Genomic DNA, 17,252 nt, shown 5'->3' on the forward strand with positions numbered 1-17,252 from the left:
GACCAGACCAATGGCACCAGTGGTGGGAAAATAAGACCCCCTTCCCAGGAAACTATATATATATATATATATGTCTTGTCTCTCCGAAATTAAATTCGGCGATTCTTTTCACTTGTTCGACGAATTAACGTTGCTTCCTCGGAACACGGGGGCCCACAACCCAACTCGGATTTCATTATTTTTCACATTTTCCTGAAGCTATTAGCTATATGTTAGGAGAGACCGTACTGATGAGGCTGACTTAGAAATAACGGCTAAAATCGATTTCTTTAATTTGTATAAAATGGTTTCCAATCTCAAATTTAATTTATATATATAAAATTTCTAGCTTTTATTTTTTTATTTAAAATTTGGAAAAGCATTCAAATGTAAGAACTAATTTTTAATCTAAAAATTATAAAATATGTAATTTATTTTTAAGACAGTCGACTGTGTTGGGTGCGTCGACTAAAGGGCGTATGGGAGGTGGGACATGCAATCATCGGAACAACTATCCCGGGCGGGCGGTGTCGACGACCCTGTTCTGACTTGGGTTAGCTATACGTTAAACACGTGGAATGCGCATGGTGGCAGAATTCAGAGGCAGTGCCCCTTTGAGTAAGTCTGAAGTTATAGTCCTCCTCCTCCTCCTCCTCCTCCTCCTGCCTCCTGCTCGTGGAAGTGTATATACATACATGCAACTCACACCACATGCACCTCATGATTATATACACATCACCGATCGATATCATCCATCCCACCACCACCACCACCATCTTTCTCATATCACCCCTAGTTCCATTTCTTGTACAAAATTTTGGGAAAAACATCATTTTCAGTAAAAAAGAAAAAAACAAAACAAAAAGATTATCCTTAAAAGCCTAAACAATGAACCAATAATTGAACTCATTATTTCTACTTCTTTTATGTACAAAGTCTCTCCGGACATAATACTATAAACAAAAATCTTGATAAGATTTTCATATGGGCAATTGAAACTCTCTCGATCAATCTTATAAGTTATGCTTAATTTATATTTAAAAAATAAAGAGTCACGACAACACAGTTGAGCAGCCAAGCAGGAGTGGGTCAGTACGTGGGAGTACATTGATGCTCAAAATGAAGCCTAATTTGATTGAACCCCACTTCCCCTACCCTACCCTTCCCTTATTTGTTCCGTACTCCAACGAATTTGCGTCGCCTTTTGGCATTTGGCTCTCTTACTCTTAGAGGCATAATCAATTGATTTACCTTCTTCTTATTGACTATTCACATTAAACTTCAATTTTCTGTCTCGTCGAATCGATGCTACAATAATTCTTTCTGTTAATAATCAAAATTGAAATCTTTTATCAAAGCGCAAAAGGATCAGACACAGATTTCATTCTATTGGATTCAAAATACTTGGTTGGACTCACTCGGATTAAGCAATCAAGGAGCAAGGAAGCAGAAAAAGGAGTGATCGACTGGGGTTCCGTACGATCACGCCACCGACCCGGCTCGTGCCAGCCAGCCAGCCAGCCAGGCAGTCAAAGAGCAGAGCACCAATTGCGCCGCGCCAGCCCGTGTGGGGGCAAAAAGAATGCCACTGTGGCGAAGGAGATCTCCTCCCATTAACTACTACTGCCTAAACAAACATCACACGTGCCATCTCCATCTCCATCTCCATCTCACGTTTAACTCTGTCCATTTAACTTTAAAAATGTAAAAAAAAAAAAATTGGGTGCACTAGACAACTTTATTTTGGAAGATTATAACATCTTCGTGTGGCATCAATTATTACTATTTTATTAATTGAAATTTTATTATTTAAAAAAGTTAAAAAGAGATTGGAAAGAGAGTTGGAGAAAGAAAATTTAATTCCAGTCCGTTTTATTTATAGCGAGAGCATAAAATCTTACATAACTCCGTACATATCTCCGTTAATTTTAACGGAGACGCCTACCACAAACAAACAGACAAACAAACAAACAAACCACCGGTGTGTAGAGCAGACGAACAAGGAAAGCCCGCCATTACGCTGTCACCGCCGGTACAAAATTTGCCGGAAAATCGACAATCCGGCGGCGACGGGACCTCATTATAGCGCCATTGAAGGATCCGAGCTGAAGAAATCGCAGCCCAGATCTTGGAAGTAATCGTCGACTTGCCACGTCGACGGCGATCCGAAGTCCTTGGCTGAATCGACGAACATGTCGCCTAAATCTTCGTTCAAGAAGACACTGTTGTGTAGATTCGGCGGTTCGTCGAATGGAACTGGTTTGTCGTCGAAGACTATCGGCTCCGGCGACTCGAAGTTGAAGAAATCGTCTAAGTACGGAATGTCCATTGGCAAGTAATCGGGGGCCTCGGCTTGTAAATTCGTTTCGTCTTGGGATTCTTCCTGCGACTGAACCGGATCTGGTACCGGTTCAGATAGTTTGACTGGCTTGGCGGTCTTTTCTGGTTCGGTTGTTCTGAATCGCAAGACTGATGTTGGAGAAGCCAGGCTGTGGGAGTGGGACTCGTTGCCGGACTCGTAGCCGGAAACGGAGGTCTGGTTAATCTCCGGCATGTCTTTGGCCGGCGGCGTCAGGAAGTTCGTCAGGGCGTCCGGTCCACGGAGCTTGATCGCCGCGTTGTCGTACACCATCGCCGCCTCCTCGGCCGTGTCGTAAGTCCCCAGCCAAAGCCTCACGCGCCTCGCCGGGTCTCTGATCTCCGCCGCCCATTTACCCCACGGCCGCTGCCGCACGCCGCGGAACTTCCTCCCACTACCGCCTGCCGCTGCCGACTTCATTGGCTTCCGGCTCACCTTCACTGGCTTCTTCCCAACCAAAGCACTGGTCTTCCAAGCAGTTTCGATGTTGATCTCGTTGACGTATTTCTTCACTCGTTGCCGGCCGAAGAGGTCGTCCTCCTCATCGCTCGATGAGTCCGTGGCATTCGGGTCCGTCACCGATATCCGAACAACTCTGGGACAGTTCATCTCCGGCGGGATCCTCCGGCCGTCGGAGACGGCCCCTTTTCTGGGCTTTTTAACCTTCTTGGTAACACTTCTGTGCTCGGAGTACTTGATCGGCCATAGCAAGTTCATACTCTCGTCCATCTTGCTCAAGCTGCTGCTCAGATTCTCACTATTCGCATCGAAAACCATGAAAAGCGATATTCATAAGAGAGGAGCGTGAATTTAAAGGAAGATTGCTTTGAGAGAGTAGACACGGGGGAGAATAAAGATGGAGGAAGAAAGTGAAGTGAATCGTCCAAGAGAAGCTTCAAACGCAGAGAAAACCAGAAGGCAGGCCGGTACAGTAAAATCTGACAGAAAAGGAAACATTAAAAGGTGGGATTGGATTCAAAAGAAATCAAAGTTGACACAAAGGCTTTGTCGAATAATAGGGGCAAGCCCTTTTACCAAAGCGAAGGAGATTATATCGACCCAATAAGGAAACCAAGTCACTCCCCACAAATCTAAACGTTTCCGGGGGGATTTTCCGGGTAAGTTTGAGGGATTTCCTGGGAAGAATTTAAGGAAAGGGCAGGGCCAGAAGCTCGGAGAGAGAGAGAGAGAGAGAGAGAGAGAGAGAGAGAGACGCACACAGAGACAGAGACAGAGACAGAGAGGGAGTACGAGTAGAAGGAAGGCAGGCTTAGTCCTTGCGGTGGAGACTCAGAACACTGAAATCGCTGTTTTATAGGATCCAACAGCCGAAATCGGAAACCGCGAAACCTGCAGCCCATTTAATAAATAAAATCTTTTTCCTTTTCCTTTTCTCGTAATTAACTTCACCATTTCATTTTCTTCTCTCTTTTCTCTTTTTTCTTTTTTCCATATATTCCTATTTCCTCCTCGATCCTAACATATGTCCGCAACGTAACATCGGCTCCACCGCCGGCATAAGATTCCGGCAGCCGGCGGCCGTGAACAGATCGCCACTTCCATACATACGGACCTGTCAGATTCGGCCACGTAGGGAGCGTTGGCCCAATGAGTGAAGATCGGAAGGTGCCGCGTCAGCACGTGCGTGAGGATTTATGATTATGATTCTCTCCAAATCTGGGTCGCCGGTCACGTGAGGGCGAAGATGCCCGGCCCGGTTTAAATATGTCGGTCAAATTTGAAGCCTCCCCCCAGTGCTTTGACCAGTTTTGGCAAATTCACTTTCACATTAATAATTTTAGTTAACCGACCTGACCTTTCGGATTAGCGGTGAGTCACAGCTAAGGAGGTTAATAATAATGGGAGTTCATGGAGGGCAGTGAGGTCGATTTAGTAAGATTTTTTTTTTTTTTTTTGGGTTTTTTTAAACTGCTATTTGGAAATCATGTTTTTAACATCTTTAATATTAATAATTAAAAAATTACTTTTGTAATTATTCATTTTAAATTGGGGCTTTAAATTTTCGGTTTTTTTTTTTTTAATCTTTTAACTGTACTTTTTTACAGCTAGGAATAACATGGGAGGGGAGGCAGCCTAGAATTCGCCGCCATTTATAAATCTGGTGAAGTGTACATCTCTGGGTTTTTCTTTATTCCCCTTATCGAGACGACGTGTCCTCACCTCGACCTCGTCTCGCCGCGCGTGTCCCCACCTCCCCTAATTCGTCTAGGATTATTATTTGGACTCTAATTAGCAAGTAACTTACCAATGTTTAGAAAATCAAATCAAATCAAATTTGAAACTAAAATGGAAATATACTGATCGAATTAAAGTAAGCAAATATGTTACCCCAAATTCATTGTATATTTTTTGAATTTGACTCTTTGGCATATTTATTTAATTAATTTTTAATTTTTTTAAAATAATCAAATTCCAGGTGAATTCGTGACTAATCCAGTGGAGATATTTAGTAAATCTATTCACACTAAGGACTATGAAAATTAAAAAATAAAATTTATTACAGCACACGTAATCGATTTAAAAGTAACACTATCCTATAACTAAGAAAGTTTGTATAACAATATTAATATAAATTGGTAGTGAAAGCAAAATAAAATAAAATTCAAGATTAAATATTTCAATTAGAAATGAAATGAAAATTATAGATTCTACCTAACTAATAGGCATCAATTAGTTTAGAATAGCTTAAATTATTATTATTTGTTATGGGTATTTTTCGGAAAGAGCTAAGTGAGTTGGTCTCGACCTAACAGACAGTCCCAATCTCTTGAGGCTCAACAGGCCCAAGGCCTAAACCTTCGGAATGAGATTATTCGTCGATGGACTCAATCTCGATCGTGGATATCAAGCGACCTAACAAACAGGCCCAATTTTGGATTTTATGTAAATTGTAAACATCTCACTTTATAAATAGGAGTTAAAATCATTGTATAAAGGAGAAGAAAAAATAACCATAATAATACATTGTTACTATGTCGGAATAATTAAAGAACAGTCGTAGAGTATGTATCGTTCTAGTCGAACCACGTTAAAATACTTTTGTGTGCTTTCTCTTATTCTCTCCCATATTTATTTTTTCAATGTGAGTAAGACGAATCACGATCAACTAATTTTCACCATCAATATTATTATTATTATTATTATTAAGTTCCTGAATTCATCGGTGAAATCAGCCTAGTTTAGTGAATTAATTAATTAATTCAGCTAGAATCTTACAAAAAAATAATTAATTAATATATATTATAAATTAGACCGGAATAGTCCAACTAGTCCAGTAACAAACATGATTCCACCTCATCCTGATATAGCTGCCCTGCTCTTATTATAGAGAAGGTTTGAATTTATTTATTTTTTCTTTTAATTTATTAAAGAAAGAGCGCGACATCAGATGAAATGAGATAAGTGTACAGTGGATGGATTGATCGCGAAAAAAGGTTGGGTTGGGTTGGGTGGATTAGTCGTTTTGTTCCGATTTAATTACTTAGTATTTATTATGGGAGCGTTTGTTAAAACAGCAAGAAAATGTGGTATTAAGATAAGATTAGAATGTTTTTCGGATCAAAATATGAAATGGTTAAAATAAGACTGAAAAGTATTTCAAAATTTCTATTAAACTGTTTGTTAAATTTTTTAGAATCTACTGATAACTGTATTTTTTCTTTCCATATGTTTGTTAATACATATGATAAGTATCAAGATAAGGATTTTTTAACCAAAATATCTCTATTTCCAAATTTATGATTAAAATAGTATTTTATGATTAATATGAATTGTCAAAAAAATTAAGATTAAAATTAAAAATAATATTTTATTTTCTAAATTCATATTCAAAAATAAATTTAAAAAGAGTTGAAAAGTATAAATAATAATTGTTAGAATTACAATAATTTCACCTAAATAATTAAAAATGACTAAAACATATTTTCATAATAGATAATAAAATATAAAATTAAATAAAATAATTTAAAAATTGATGAAAGAAATTATATTAGTTAATAAAATATATAGAGAGAGAAATTTAAATTTTAAAAATGAATGAAATGAATAATGTCATTTAAATTTTAAAAATTATCAAAACATATAATAATTTTAAAATATATTAAATAATATTAATTATAAGAGTTAAATAAATAAGTTTTTAATAAATTTAAATCTGTAAAATGCATTAAATAACATTAATTATCTTACAAGGGGCAGATAAGTAATTAAGTTTTATTTTGAAAGAGCCAGATAAATTTATCCGAGGAGGAGGTCGGATAAATTTATCTTGAAATAAGGAGATAAGAGGTTACGTAAGGATTTTTTTGAAAATAGTCAGATAAACTTAACAAACACGTTGAAAATATCAAATATCCGGAATGCTTCCCATATCTGACATTTTTTTCCTCTTATCTTGATTAACAAACGTCTCCTATTTAGTAAAATTTTTAATAATACTTAAATGTAACATTTATTAGATAAATTATTGTTTGAAAAGCGGTACTGTTAATTGTCGCACGCACGCACCCATCAACGGTAAAGAAATTTGCTCTCAAAGTTCGCCACAGGCAGACGTGGCTGAGGAAGATGGGAGTATGGTACAGAGTGAGAGAGAGAGAGAGAGAGACAGCTCATCGTCGGTTGGCTTTATTAATTGTTATTGTCTACGGCGATGCGCATACAACAACAGTAATCGTCGTCGGACCTTATTATCCTTCCCCTCCTTCCAACTCAAAACTCTCAAATGAGATCGATTGAGAGAGAGTATTTGGTGGACTTCGCTCCACTCAGGGTCAGGACTCAGGGCTAGCTTAGCTAGTAGCCCCACCCACCGATGATGCTGTGGTGTGGTGTAGTCGTTTTAAGGTAATTTGTATAGTTTTGGAACAACACTATTATCCAATTTCCCACTTCCATCTTCCATTTTGCAATTTTCATTTTTAACCCCATTATTATTTTATTGTTATTATTTGGCCCGCCGTCTTGTGTCTTTCAAAATTTGTACTTTTTAACTCAAAAGAGTTTCCAGCTTCAACCCTATTATATATTAATTTTCTTATAAAAAAAAAATTATCTAACTAAATTTGTATATGTCGTGTGTACTAGCTTGTATTATTTATGATGCATGCGAGATGTTAGTAATTAATCTAACACATTCCTCTAATTAATTGGCGAATAAAGATGTAAAATGTTAGCTGAGATTACCTTTTATTTGTTTTCCTTGTCTATTCGTTATATAACACATAATTATGTATATATAAACATAATTTCTATTGACAGCAGAGCAGAGGCTAAGTACGTACACGGGATGTCGCTTTTGTATATATATTTATATGCATGGTTCAATAATTGGCCAAACAGCTCACTGCGTCAATTTCTCGAGTGAATTAATGAATTTGGGGGTACCTTTGTTGTCACCTCTGAGATATCTTTGGCTCACTGTCATCTGTTTGTGCAAATATTAATTAATTTATCTCTCCGCTTTGAAAGTTGTCTGCTGTTTGCATGCAAAGCTTAATTCAAGAGCTGCATTCTCTCTACACCCAAACACGCCCAGCACATGGATTCACACACAATGCCAAAAACCTCCGAAGAAATTGAAGCTGACATACGATCGATGTGAAAGATCAATGGCGCACATGATCGATGTTCTAGTGTGATGTTCAACATGGTTTCTATTGTCGGCATTCGCATTGAGAGAGTTAGCATATATTCATCCATTAAGCCCACTTTTGTGTTGCCTCCATGCCTAGATGTCAAGGTGTTGTTTGGATTGGTCCAGGGAGTGGCACTTTTACCTTACCTCGTCCTGTGAGTTCGTTTTATAAATTTTATTTTTTTTTTATCTAAATTTATAATAAAAAATTAATAATTTTTGTATTAGCTGTGATCTTCGTACCCAACTAAGTGGATTTTCAATTTTAAAATTAAAATGAGAAACAAATACTCAATTTAAAATGAATAAACATAATTTCTTTCATGCTTGACCCTTCCTCGCAGAGACAAATGCATAATTTTGTGAATATGTGTAATCATTTGTCTAAGTAAAATTAATGTGTAATTCAAATGTCTATTTGGTTTAATTTTTGAGATTTAGGATTTGAAATCTCAAATATTAAATGATGAAATCAAATTTGATAGAATTTTTATAGAAAGAAATAATATTGGAAAGACAGGCAGATATATGTTTAAAATGGTTCAAACTTTTGTTCACTTTCCCTTTACTTTTGCATGCAAAGGATATATAGGTAAGTATGGTACCCAACTCAACCCAAGCTATCTTTTGTGGTAAAACTACAAAAGCGCATATGCTTTGAGTTTCTCCTAATATTAAATTATATTAAAATTTTTATGTATAAGACATTACCATGCACATAAATACAGCATGATAATAATATTTTGTAGTAATAAATCATATAATATATATATAGCTATTAATTTACAAAAACATATATAGCAATAGGTGAATATATATATATATATAATTAAGCATATAATATTAAAAAAAAAAAAAAGATGAACTATTATTTGGTGGGTTGATAGAAGTAGGTTAGTATAAGTCAATCAGCATCAAGTCCAAGGTCCAGTTGGGTGTTTTACTAAGTTACTGGCTAGTGCTTTAATTAATTAGCTAGCTGGTTATATAGTTTTAATTGGCATGAATTGTATATATACATATATAAACTTCTTCTTCATCAGCCCCCATATGGCCTTGGTTACAGTGATGATCTCCAGCTAATCTTTTGATACTGCCTTCCTTTTTCTACAGTTGCCCCCATCGCTACCCACCTACCTTCCTGGTTCATGCATGCACAGCCACACCTCAAACACTAATTTTCTCTCATATATATGTATATATATATTCAATACAGAAAGTGATATTAGTACACAAAATTATATTTTAAGATAATTATATTTGTTAATAATTTTTAATAAAATTATATTTATGCCCAATCTTCACTTTAATCTCTTCCTCTTCTTGTTTTTAGGTTTTATTTTTTTTCTTTTTCATAATTTTAAAGTTACAAAAGAATAATTTTTTTGTTATTCCTACACCAATATAAGAGCAACCCTATCAAGTTAGGGTTTAGGTGATTTAAAATGAGAATACTCTTGTTGTTTTGGGTTTTTTTTAATAGACATGTCTAGTAATTTGCTTCTCATTTCTTTTCAAAATAACTATTTCATTAAGTTAAAAATATGTTAATCCTAAAAAATAAATTTAAAAAACCAAATTATAAGGACTCAGAAGAAATACAAAAGACATTCCTTAAGTGAAATATTGCCTTAAGGAAAAATAGCGACAGAATGAAGCTAAAGAATATTAATAAAGAGAGGAAAATGGGGAAGAAAACAGTGAATAATAATCCCTATGTTTCGCTAATTAATCCCCCCCAAAAGGGAATTAAAATAGTGAAACGGTAAGATCTGTTCTAAAAAGAAGGGCCAGCAGAAGCAGCAGCTCTGAAGCTTTTACGAGAAGGAGAGAGAGAGTCGGAGAAGAAGCACCCTCATCACTCACTCTCTCACACACATACACTCAGCTCGGACTTTGATGATGATGAGAGACCAACTTCTTAAATTGAAAACAAGGTTTTGCTGAATCCAATATTGTTATTATTATTATTATTAATTATGTTGGAGAAGCTCCCCAATATTTACATTATCTTTGCTCAGAAAATTAAAGTCTCCTTGTCTCAGCTCATCAGCCTTCTCTTTGAAGCAAGAGATGTTGGTCTCTTTCTCTCTCTCTCTCTCTCTCTCTCTCTCTTTCCCACCAGACATTAAATATGCATAATGAAAGCATAATAACATGTTAATTCAGTAAAAACAGGGTTGTAAAAGCACCACAAAACCAATAGAAGCCATTATTATCTGTCATGAAATGGAAAAATACTTGTACCATTATTTAAGATCTCTTGAAAGAGTAATTAAACCCATAAGACTCAAATTTAAAATTTATGTTTATTATTAATTGTCACTATAATATAACTCCAGTGTCAATATGCCATTCCTCTGGACGGACCATGCATGCTATAATAAAGAATTTTCAGTTAGTATTTTCCAACAAAATTCACTGATTCAGTCCCAAAAAGGGAGTGGTTGGACTTCAGATTTGAAATTGGACAAAAATTGATAAAGAAGATTGACTTGTGGTGCTTGATTTAAGGCCGACCCAAACCAATCCCGCCCATAAACACTCCCAAGTGGAACTAGTAGGACTCTCTTTTCTAAGCTCCTTGGTCGTAACAATTACAAACTAAAAAAATAATAATCATATAAATTTAGGATGGGTGAGAGAGAGAGAGAGAGAGAGAGAGAGAGAAAGATAATAATAAAGATTAAAAAGGCCAGTCTACGTATGTATGTATGTATGTATGTACATGGAAAGGGACTCGGCATGGCAAAGGCGGTAACGCGCTGCTACACGGACCGGACCGTGAGGGGATTTTGTCCTGTGACTTGAGGACAGTGCGGTGACCGGCTCAGGCCGCTGGGTCCCCACTGACACCTTCCTCTTTTCAGCAACCGGGAACCGGCGCCGTTTCCGCGCTTGACCTTGACCCACTCGCTTCCAGGCACGTGTGCCTCTCCACGTGGGCTTGCGGGGCCCGCATTTGGACTAACTATGCTCTTTCTTCGTTCTTACTCCCCCAGTGTCGTGTTTCTGCTTCTGCTTCTGCTTCCCCCTTTCCATCTTTTCCATTCCAAATCCCATTACGATTAATGCACATTTGTAATTAATTATAATCATATTTATTATATTCTTATATAAGTTTAAGTTTATATTGTTCTTACAAATTGTAAAATAAAAAAGTAAAATTAATCTTTTCTCACATTGAATTGTCATTAACAAATTAAGGATGAAGCCTGAGTAATTATAAATCTTGCAATCAATCATAATTTGATGACATCCAACATAACATGATAATATTATAACTAGATTGAATTTTTGTGAGAAATTAGGAGTTTGATATAGGTTGGTTTGGGTGCCTCAAAACTAGGGATTTGGCAGAGGGAAAAACATGTCTGTCTTCAATCAGTTTGATTTTTACGTTGTGATTATCAATGTCCAAGTTGTAAAGGCTAAGAACAAAATGGGTTTGGTGCATGGGCTGTAGTCTGAGTTGTGATACCATAATTAGGCCATATAAAACTAGATTGTTTCATCATTGAAAAAAGAAATATATCTTCTGATGCCTCGGGTGATAGTTTAAGTGATTATTCATCTTTTGTGACAAACAAGAGATAGTAAGTTTATTTTATTTTAATTTTTTAGTATGAATATTTTCTATAATAATTCTTAAATATCACAAAAATGTATATATGTCCTAGTGTGGTAGTTTCATTGGACTTATTATTTGTATTAGGACTTAGAGATTTCAAAATCAAATATGGTATTTAGGAATTGTTTGGTTCGTTATTTATTATATATTCTTTAAGGTTTAAGGTAATAGAACTAAGGTTACTCCTTATGATAATTCCCCCCCCCAAAAAAAAAAAAAAAAACTTTATATGATGATTTAAAAATTATTTATAGGTAGACGCAAAAAGATAACATGATCCCACTGGGTGTCTCTCCCAATCAGTGCACTGCAGCCCCACTGTGGTCTGTAATCCCATTCAAACAAGCACTTTCGACAATTGTTTCAATCAGTATTCCTCAATAATTTTTGGGCAAATGTTGTTAATCAAGCTTTGGCATAAGGCGGCAGCTCAGCGAGCGAGCGAGCGAGCTAGGCAGTGGGAGTCAGCTAGGCGTTGCTCCTCCATTCTGCCTGCGGTAGGTAGAGACAAAATCTCAGTCAGGTCAGGTCACACACATAATGAACCAACCCATTAATTAATTAATTAATTAATTCATTCATTCATTAATTAAATTTGGGGGGGGGGTTTCTATTGTATATTGTATATTGTATTAAATGGGGGGGGAGGGGGGGGGGGGGGGGGCTGATTTTCAGGGGCCATGCCCCTTGCCCGTCCCCCACTCCACTCGTGGGCACGACCCATTTGCCGCTTCTATTTTAAGACTTTGTTCGTATTCGTATCGGATTCGCGACAGGATACGGAACTGACACGTGGAACCCTTGTCTTGATAATTAATAAACAACATTCAAGTTCGACCCACGGCACATCGGACATGGGTCGCCATCCCATCTCCCCCTCCCCCTCCCCCTTTGCAATTATTATTATTATTATTAATTATCACTTTAAGCGCAGTCCCTCTCGTGCATGTCTAAATAGACTAACAAATTTAATCGATCAAATTATATATATATATATATATTTAATTTTTTAAATACTATTTAAGTTAAAGTAAGTTTAGTTTTTATAATATAAAATATAAAAATTAGCTTTTACTATAACATAGTTATAAAAATATATGCTTTTTTTTTTTTTTTTAATAGAAATAGAATCTCACACTCACACACACCCTCCCCTCTCCTCGAATGGCTTTGTTCAATCTCTGTTTGGGCATAAATAATTAATTACTAAATAATGCTTCTTCGCGTTCCAAGCGTTGTCGTTTCGCTCACTCTCTACTTTTCTAGCTTAGCTTGTTAAATTTGGCTGCTAACAATTTCACTCACCTCTTCATTTTCCAATCTCATTTTTTTATAAATAACTCTTATAAATTAATATAATTTCATAATAATTTTGCACAAATTTATAATAAGCATATTTAAAATTAACAATAAATTATTCACTACAATAAACTATTATGAATTTATCTATGTCGTACCAATTTATAAGTGTTAATTATTAAATTTATTTGTAATTATAATATTTCTTTTTGAAAATTGTATATATGTGGATGTGCATGAAATTTTATTTTAATGAAGAAAAGAATATATATGCCGCCGAACATATACAAATCACAACACAACAAGCAGCTGCACAAATTATGGGATTCTATTATAATAAAGGAAATAATATATATATATATGTTAAAGATAAATATATATATATAAGTCATAGAGAAGATTATTTAACTATCTGGCAAAAGAAAATGCTGTATTCCTTAATAGAATGTAATTTTTCGAGTGAGTGATGTGTTCCAATAAAATACCTTGGATAGATAAAACTTCTAGAAACTTTATTTCTAGCATGCAAAATTGGGTTATTATTGATTATTCTAAATTTGAAAAATTATGATAGAATATATAATTTTCATGTGACATGGATCCTAACCCATGTGGAAAAATACTTAAAATGACTAATGTATAGGGCAAAACCCATTAAAAACTTGTGACATGAGATTGAGGGTTCTAGTGAGAATCATTATTATTAGAATATATGGTTAAACCTTCCATTTATTATTTGATTATAAATGACTCCTTATATACTATTACAATACTATCTACAATATATATATATACTTTGGATTCATTTTGGTAAAGGTATATCTTTATTTCAAAAACAATGAATTAATTGTTTTGTGGAAGCAACATTATGGGCATCTATATATATAGCCATCTTATCTACCTGACAAGAATGGAAAGAAAATGACGGCACATAATTAATGTAAGGAGGCATAATAATTATAGTGGGAGGACTAAAGTAAATCACGTGGCCTGGCCTTTGGGTCATCGATGCAGAAAGAACCTGTAGTTGTCTTCCCATTTTTAACAACAATATTAAAATTCTCTAATTGGGTTTTATATTATTAACGGATAACCGGCTAGATTAAGTTGGACCCAATGTCATGTCCTTAATAATGCTGCTGCTGCTGCTAACATATATCTATATCTATATATTTGGCTCTGACTGTGACTAACCACCCATATTTTAGTGTACAAAAATTATGAGAATAATATGATAAATAATGTTTTTATAGTGACAATTACGTATTTTTCTTTTTAATATATATATAATTATTAATATGTTATTGATGCCATCTAAGACAACCGAAGGTTCGGGCTCAATCGGAAAATGATTTAAGTTTGGTTTGGGCCTGGACCAGCCCACGAAACGGGATGTAGCCTACTCTCAAGTTTGGGTTATGCATTTAGCCAGCAACAAAAAGTCATGCATGTACCATCCCATCCATACAGACACACTGGAATAAAATTATTCATCTCAATATCACGTGACATCCACGCACATCACAGCACAGCACAGCACAGCGATGCAGGCATAGGTAGTGACTAGAGTCAGTCATTAGCTTAAACTTATTTATTCGTGCATTTAATAAGAAGATACAGTTTGATCTTGTAAATACCAAAATCAGTTATCTCCTCGCGCTTTGTGCTTTTCTGGATGCTCAGTGTTTCAACTCTCATCGTGCTATACTATAAGATAGTGTTGATAAATCTGAAATATGCAATTCTACTAGTCCAATTAAATTGAGTCGTCCTTGTATGGAGTATGAGAGAGTCACACAGGGGTTTATATATTGGGGGCAAAAAAATGAAATTACCCTGCTCTCTTCTCTCCTCTCCCATAGTCGTCGCTGTCGTCATCTCATTTTGCCTCGTCGATAGTCGATGCAGCCACTGTCGGCGAGACGAGATGACGACGGTAGCAAGGTGTGGCGGTGAGGCGAGGACAACGACGAGGCGGCGGCCATGAGAAGGGAGAGGAAAGAGGAGAGCATGGGGAAAATTCATCTTTTTAGCCCTATTCAGCAAGTTCGTCGATCATTCTCTCGGGCTCTCAAGACTTTTCCTAAATGAGAGAGCAAATTTGTCTTTTTGCTCCTATTCAATAAGCCCGTTAATCATCCTCTCGGGCTCTCAAGACTTTTTCTAAATTGAGATACGAAACAGATTCATTTGATCCATGTTTAACTTTTCTTTATTTCTGTTTACAGACAATAAGAATTGTAAATTTACACAGGCTTTTTCTAATGATCCATGTTTAACTTTTCTTCTTCCTCAAGAGTACGCCATTATTATGTCTGTTGTGCTGCTGCTGCTTTTGCTCTTCCTTTTCCAATGATTTGGCACCGGCAAAGTCGGCTTCTCCTTCTCACCAACCATGCTAATGTGGCTCGTATCTAATGTTCTCATTGGTATCTATAATATTATCAAGTACTATCCTCCAGTTTTGAAGGCCATCTCACCTAAGTTCATGGTCATGTTTTTTCTCAAAACATGGCCCAAAAGGACGAACAATCTTGGGTTCTGTTGTCTTGTGCATAACAGGTACTCATATATATATATATATATATAATCTTTAACTAATTGCCAATTCATGGAATAGGAGCTGAAGCTATGTTTGCTTATTTGGGCCACTTCAACTAGACTTCAATTCAGGTAGCTCCTAGCAAAAAGCATACGACTTGTAAGGTTGACCAGTTAGTTTCAGAATTCGGATAGTCTTTTTGGTAAGACTGATAATTGTCTATTGGTTTTGTGCAGTTGGCATTCTCAACTTTTGTGTACCCGGTGTTGGTGTTCACGTACGGTGGCCAAATACCTTACTTGATCAAACATCCTGACCAAATTAGCACTGCTTTCTACAATGCTATTCCTAAGCCAGTTTATTGGCCGATGTTTGTTGTGGCCACCTTGGCTGCAACTGTCGCTAGCCAGGCTATGGTGTCGGCTAGCTACTCCGTCGTCAAGCAGTCTCTGGCTCTCGGCTGCTTCCCCCGTGTCAACGTGAAGCACACTTCATCCAAACACGAAGGGCAAGTCTACTTGCCCGAAATCAACTACATTCTTGTGATCATTTGCATTTCTCTTGTGGTGGGATTCAGAGATGGTGTTCAAATAGGAAATGCTTATGGTAATCGTTCTCGCCATCTAATCTTCTTCCTTTTCTTGCTTGCGTTTCAGGTGATCGAATAACTAGTGAAATTCGTTGCGGTTTTTGCAGGAGTGGTGATTATCTGGGTGATGATCATAACAACGTTTTTGGTGACTCTAGTGATTCTGGTGACCTGGGATCTCAACGTTTTTCTCACCATTGCATTTTTCGTTCCTTTTGTACTGATTGAAGGCGCCTTTGTGATATCATTGCTGGAGAAAATACCACAAGGAGGGTGGGTACCTTTCGCTATCTCGGCATTCTTCATGGTAATCATGCTCAGCTGGACGACGACGGGTAGGAGTAGGAAGAATGCTTATGATATAGAGAGGATGATGAAAGCAGATGAACTGAATCAAATGCTATCAAGGAGCAGCAGCAGCAGTCTTCATCGTTCACCCGGCATCTGCTTCTTCTGTGCTGACCTTGTCAATGGAATCCCCACAATCATCCGACACTACATTCAACACACCAACTCTGTTCGAGAAATCATGATCATCGTCACAGTTAGGACTCTCCCCATCAAGATGGTGCTCCCGGAGGAGCGTTTGGACGTGGGCAAGCTAGGAGGAATCGAAGGAATTTACAGGTGCTTGGTTCAATATGGATACAAGGACCCAACCAACCCGGAGAGAGACGACTTCGTTGCTTCTGTCGCCGATGGAAGTGCAGAGGCTAGAGGCTGGAAGGCACATGGGGCCGTGTTCGTGCCTGGCAGGACCATCCTCAAGTCAAAAGAGAGCAATGGGTGGTTCAGCCATTTAATCAATCGACGGCCTCCATCGCTTCTTCCAAAAGAATTCGAGGTCTGCTGTTTCTCAAACTGCCTCCAGGGAAGACAATACAGGTTGGAATGCTCTATGAAATCTAAGACCACCTAATCCTCTGCAACTCTGCAAGTTCGCTTATGTTGCACAAGTATGTACATTTAGGATTGAATTAAAAACATCCATGTTTTTTGAAAGTTTATTTTCTTTATTTTAGGTTTATACTTTTATTTTATGGTTTGGCCCTCGTGATGGAATACCACCAATCATCCAAACATTACATTCGTAAGTGTCCACAAAATTTGGGGAAGCTAATGTTTCATTTCAATATAGACAGGCGCCAATCGTGATAACCGAATAGCAGACTATAAACAGCAGAGCTGAAAAGCATG

The 17,252-nt window shown here is 36.7% G+C and overlaps 2 protein-coding genes across 2 annotated transcripts; one reads left to right on the forward strand and one right to left on the reverse strand.

Moving 5' to 3' along the window:
* Nucleotides 1-1,835: 1,835 nt before the first annotated feature.
* Nucleotides 1,836-3,744, reverse strand: LOC127795768 (ethylene-responsive transcription factor CRF4). The gene has a single exon (XM_052327650.1). It carries the CDS (start codon nucleotides 3,113-3,115, stop codon nucleotides 2,060-2,062), a length of 1,056 nt encoding a protein of 351 aa, XP_052183610.1. The 5' UTR covers nucleotides 3,116-3,744; the 3' UTR covers nucleotides 1,836-2,059.
* Nucleotides 3,745-12,020: 8,276 nt separating this feature from the next.
* Nucleotides 12,021-16,974, forward strand: LOC127793945 (potassium transporter 26-like). Its single transcript, XM_052324772.1, has 3 exons — nucleotides 12,021-12,122; nucleotides 15,703-16,072; nucleotides 16,163-16,974. Exons 1-3 carry the CDS (start codon nucleotides 12,021-12,023, stop codon nucleotides 16,972-16,974), a joined length of 1,284 nt encoding a protein of 427 aa, XP_052180732.1.
* The last annotated feature ends 278 nt before the right edge of the window (nucleotides 16,975-17,252 follow it).

Source organism: Diospyros lotus, chromosome 1 (assembly GCF_014633365.1).
Source record: "Diospyros lotus cultivar Yz01 chromosome 1, ASM1463336v1, whole genome shotgun sequence".
Lineage (NCBI taxonomy): Eukaryota > Viridiplantae > Streptophyta > Magnoliopsida > Ericales > Ebenaceae > Diospyros > Diospyros lotus.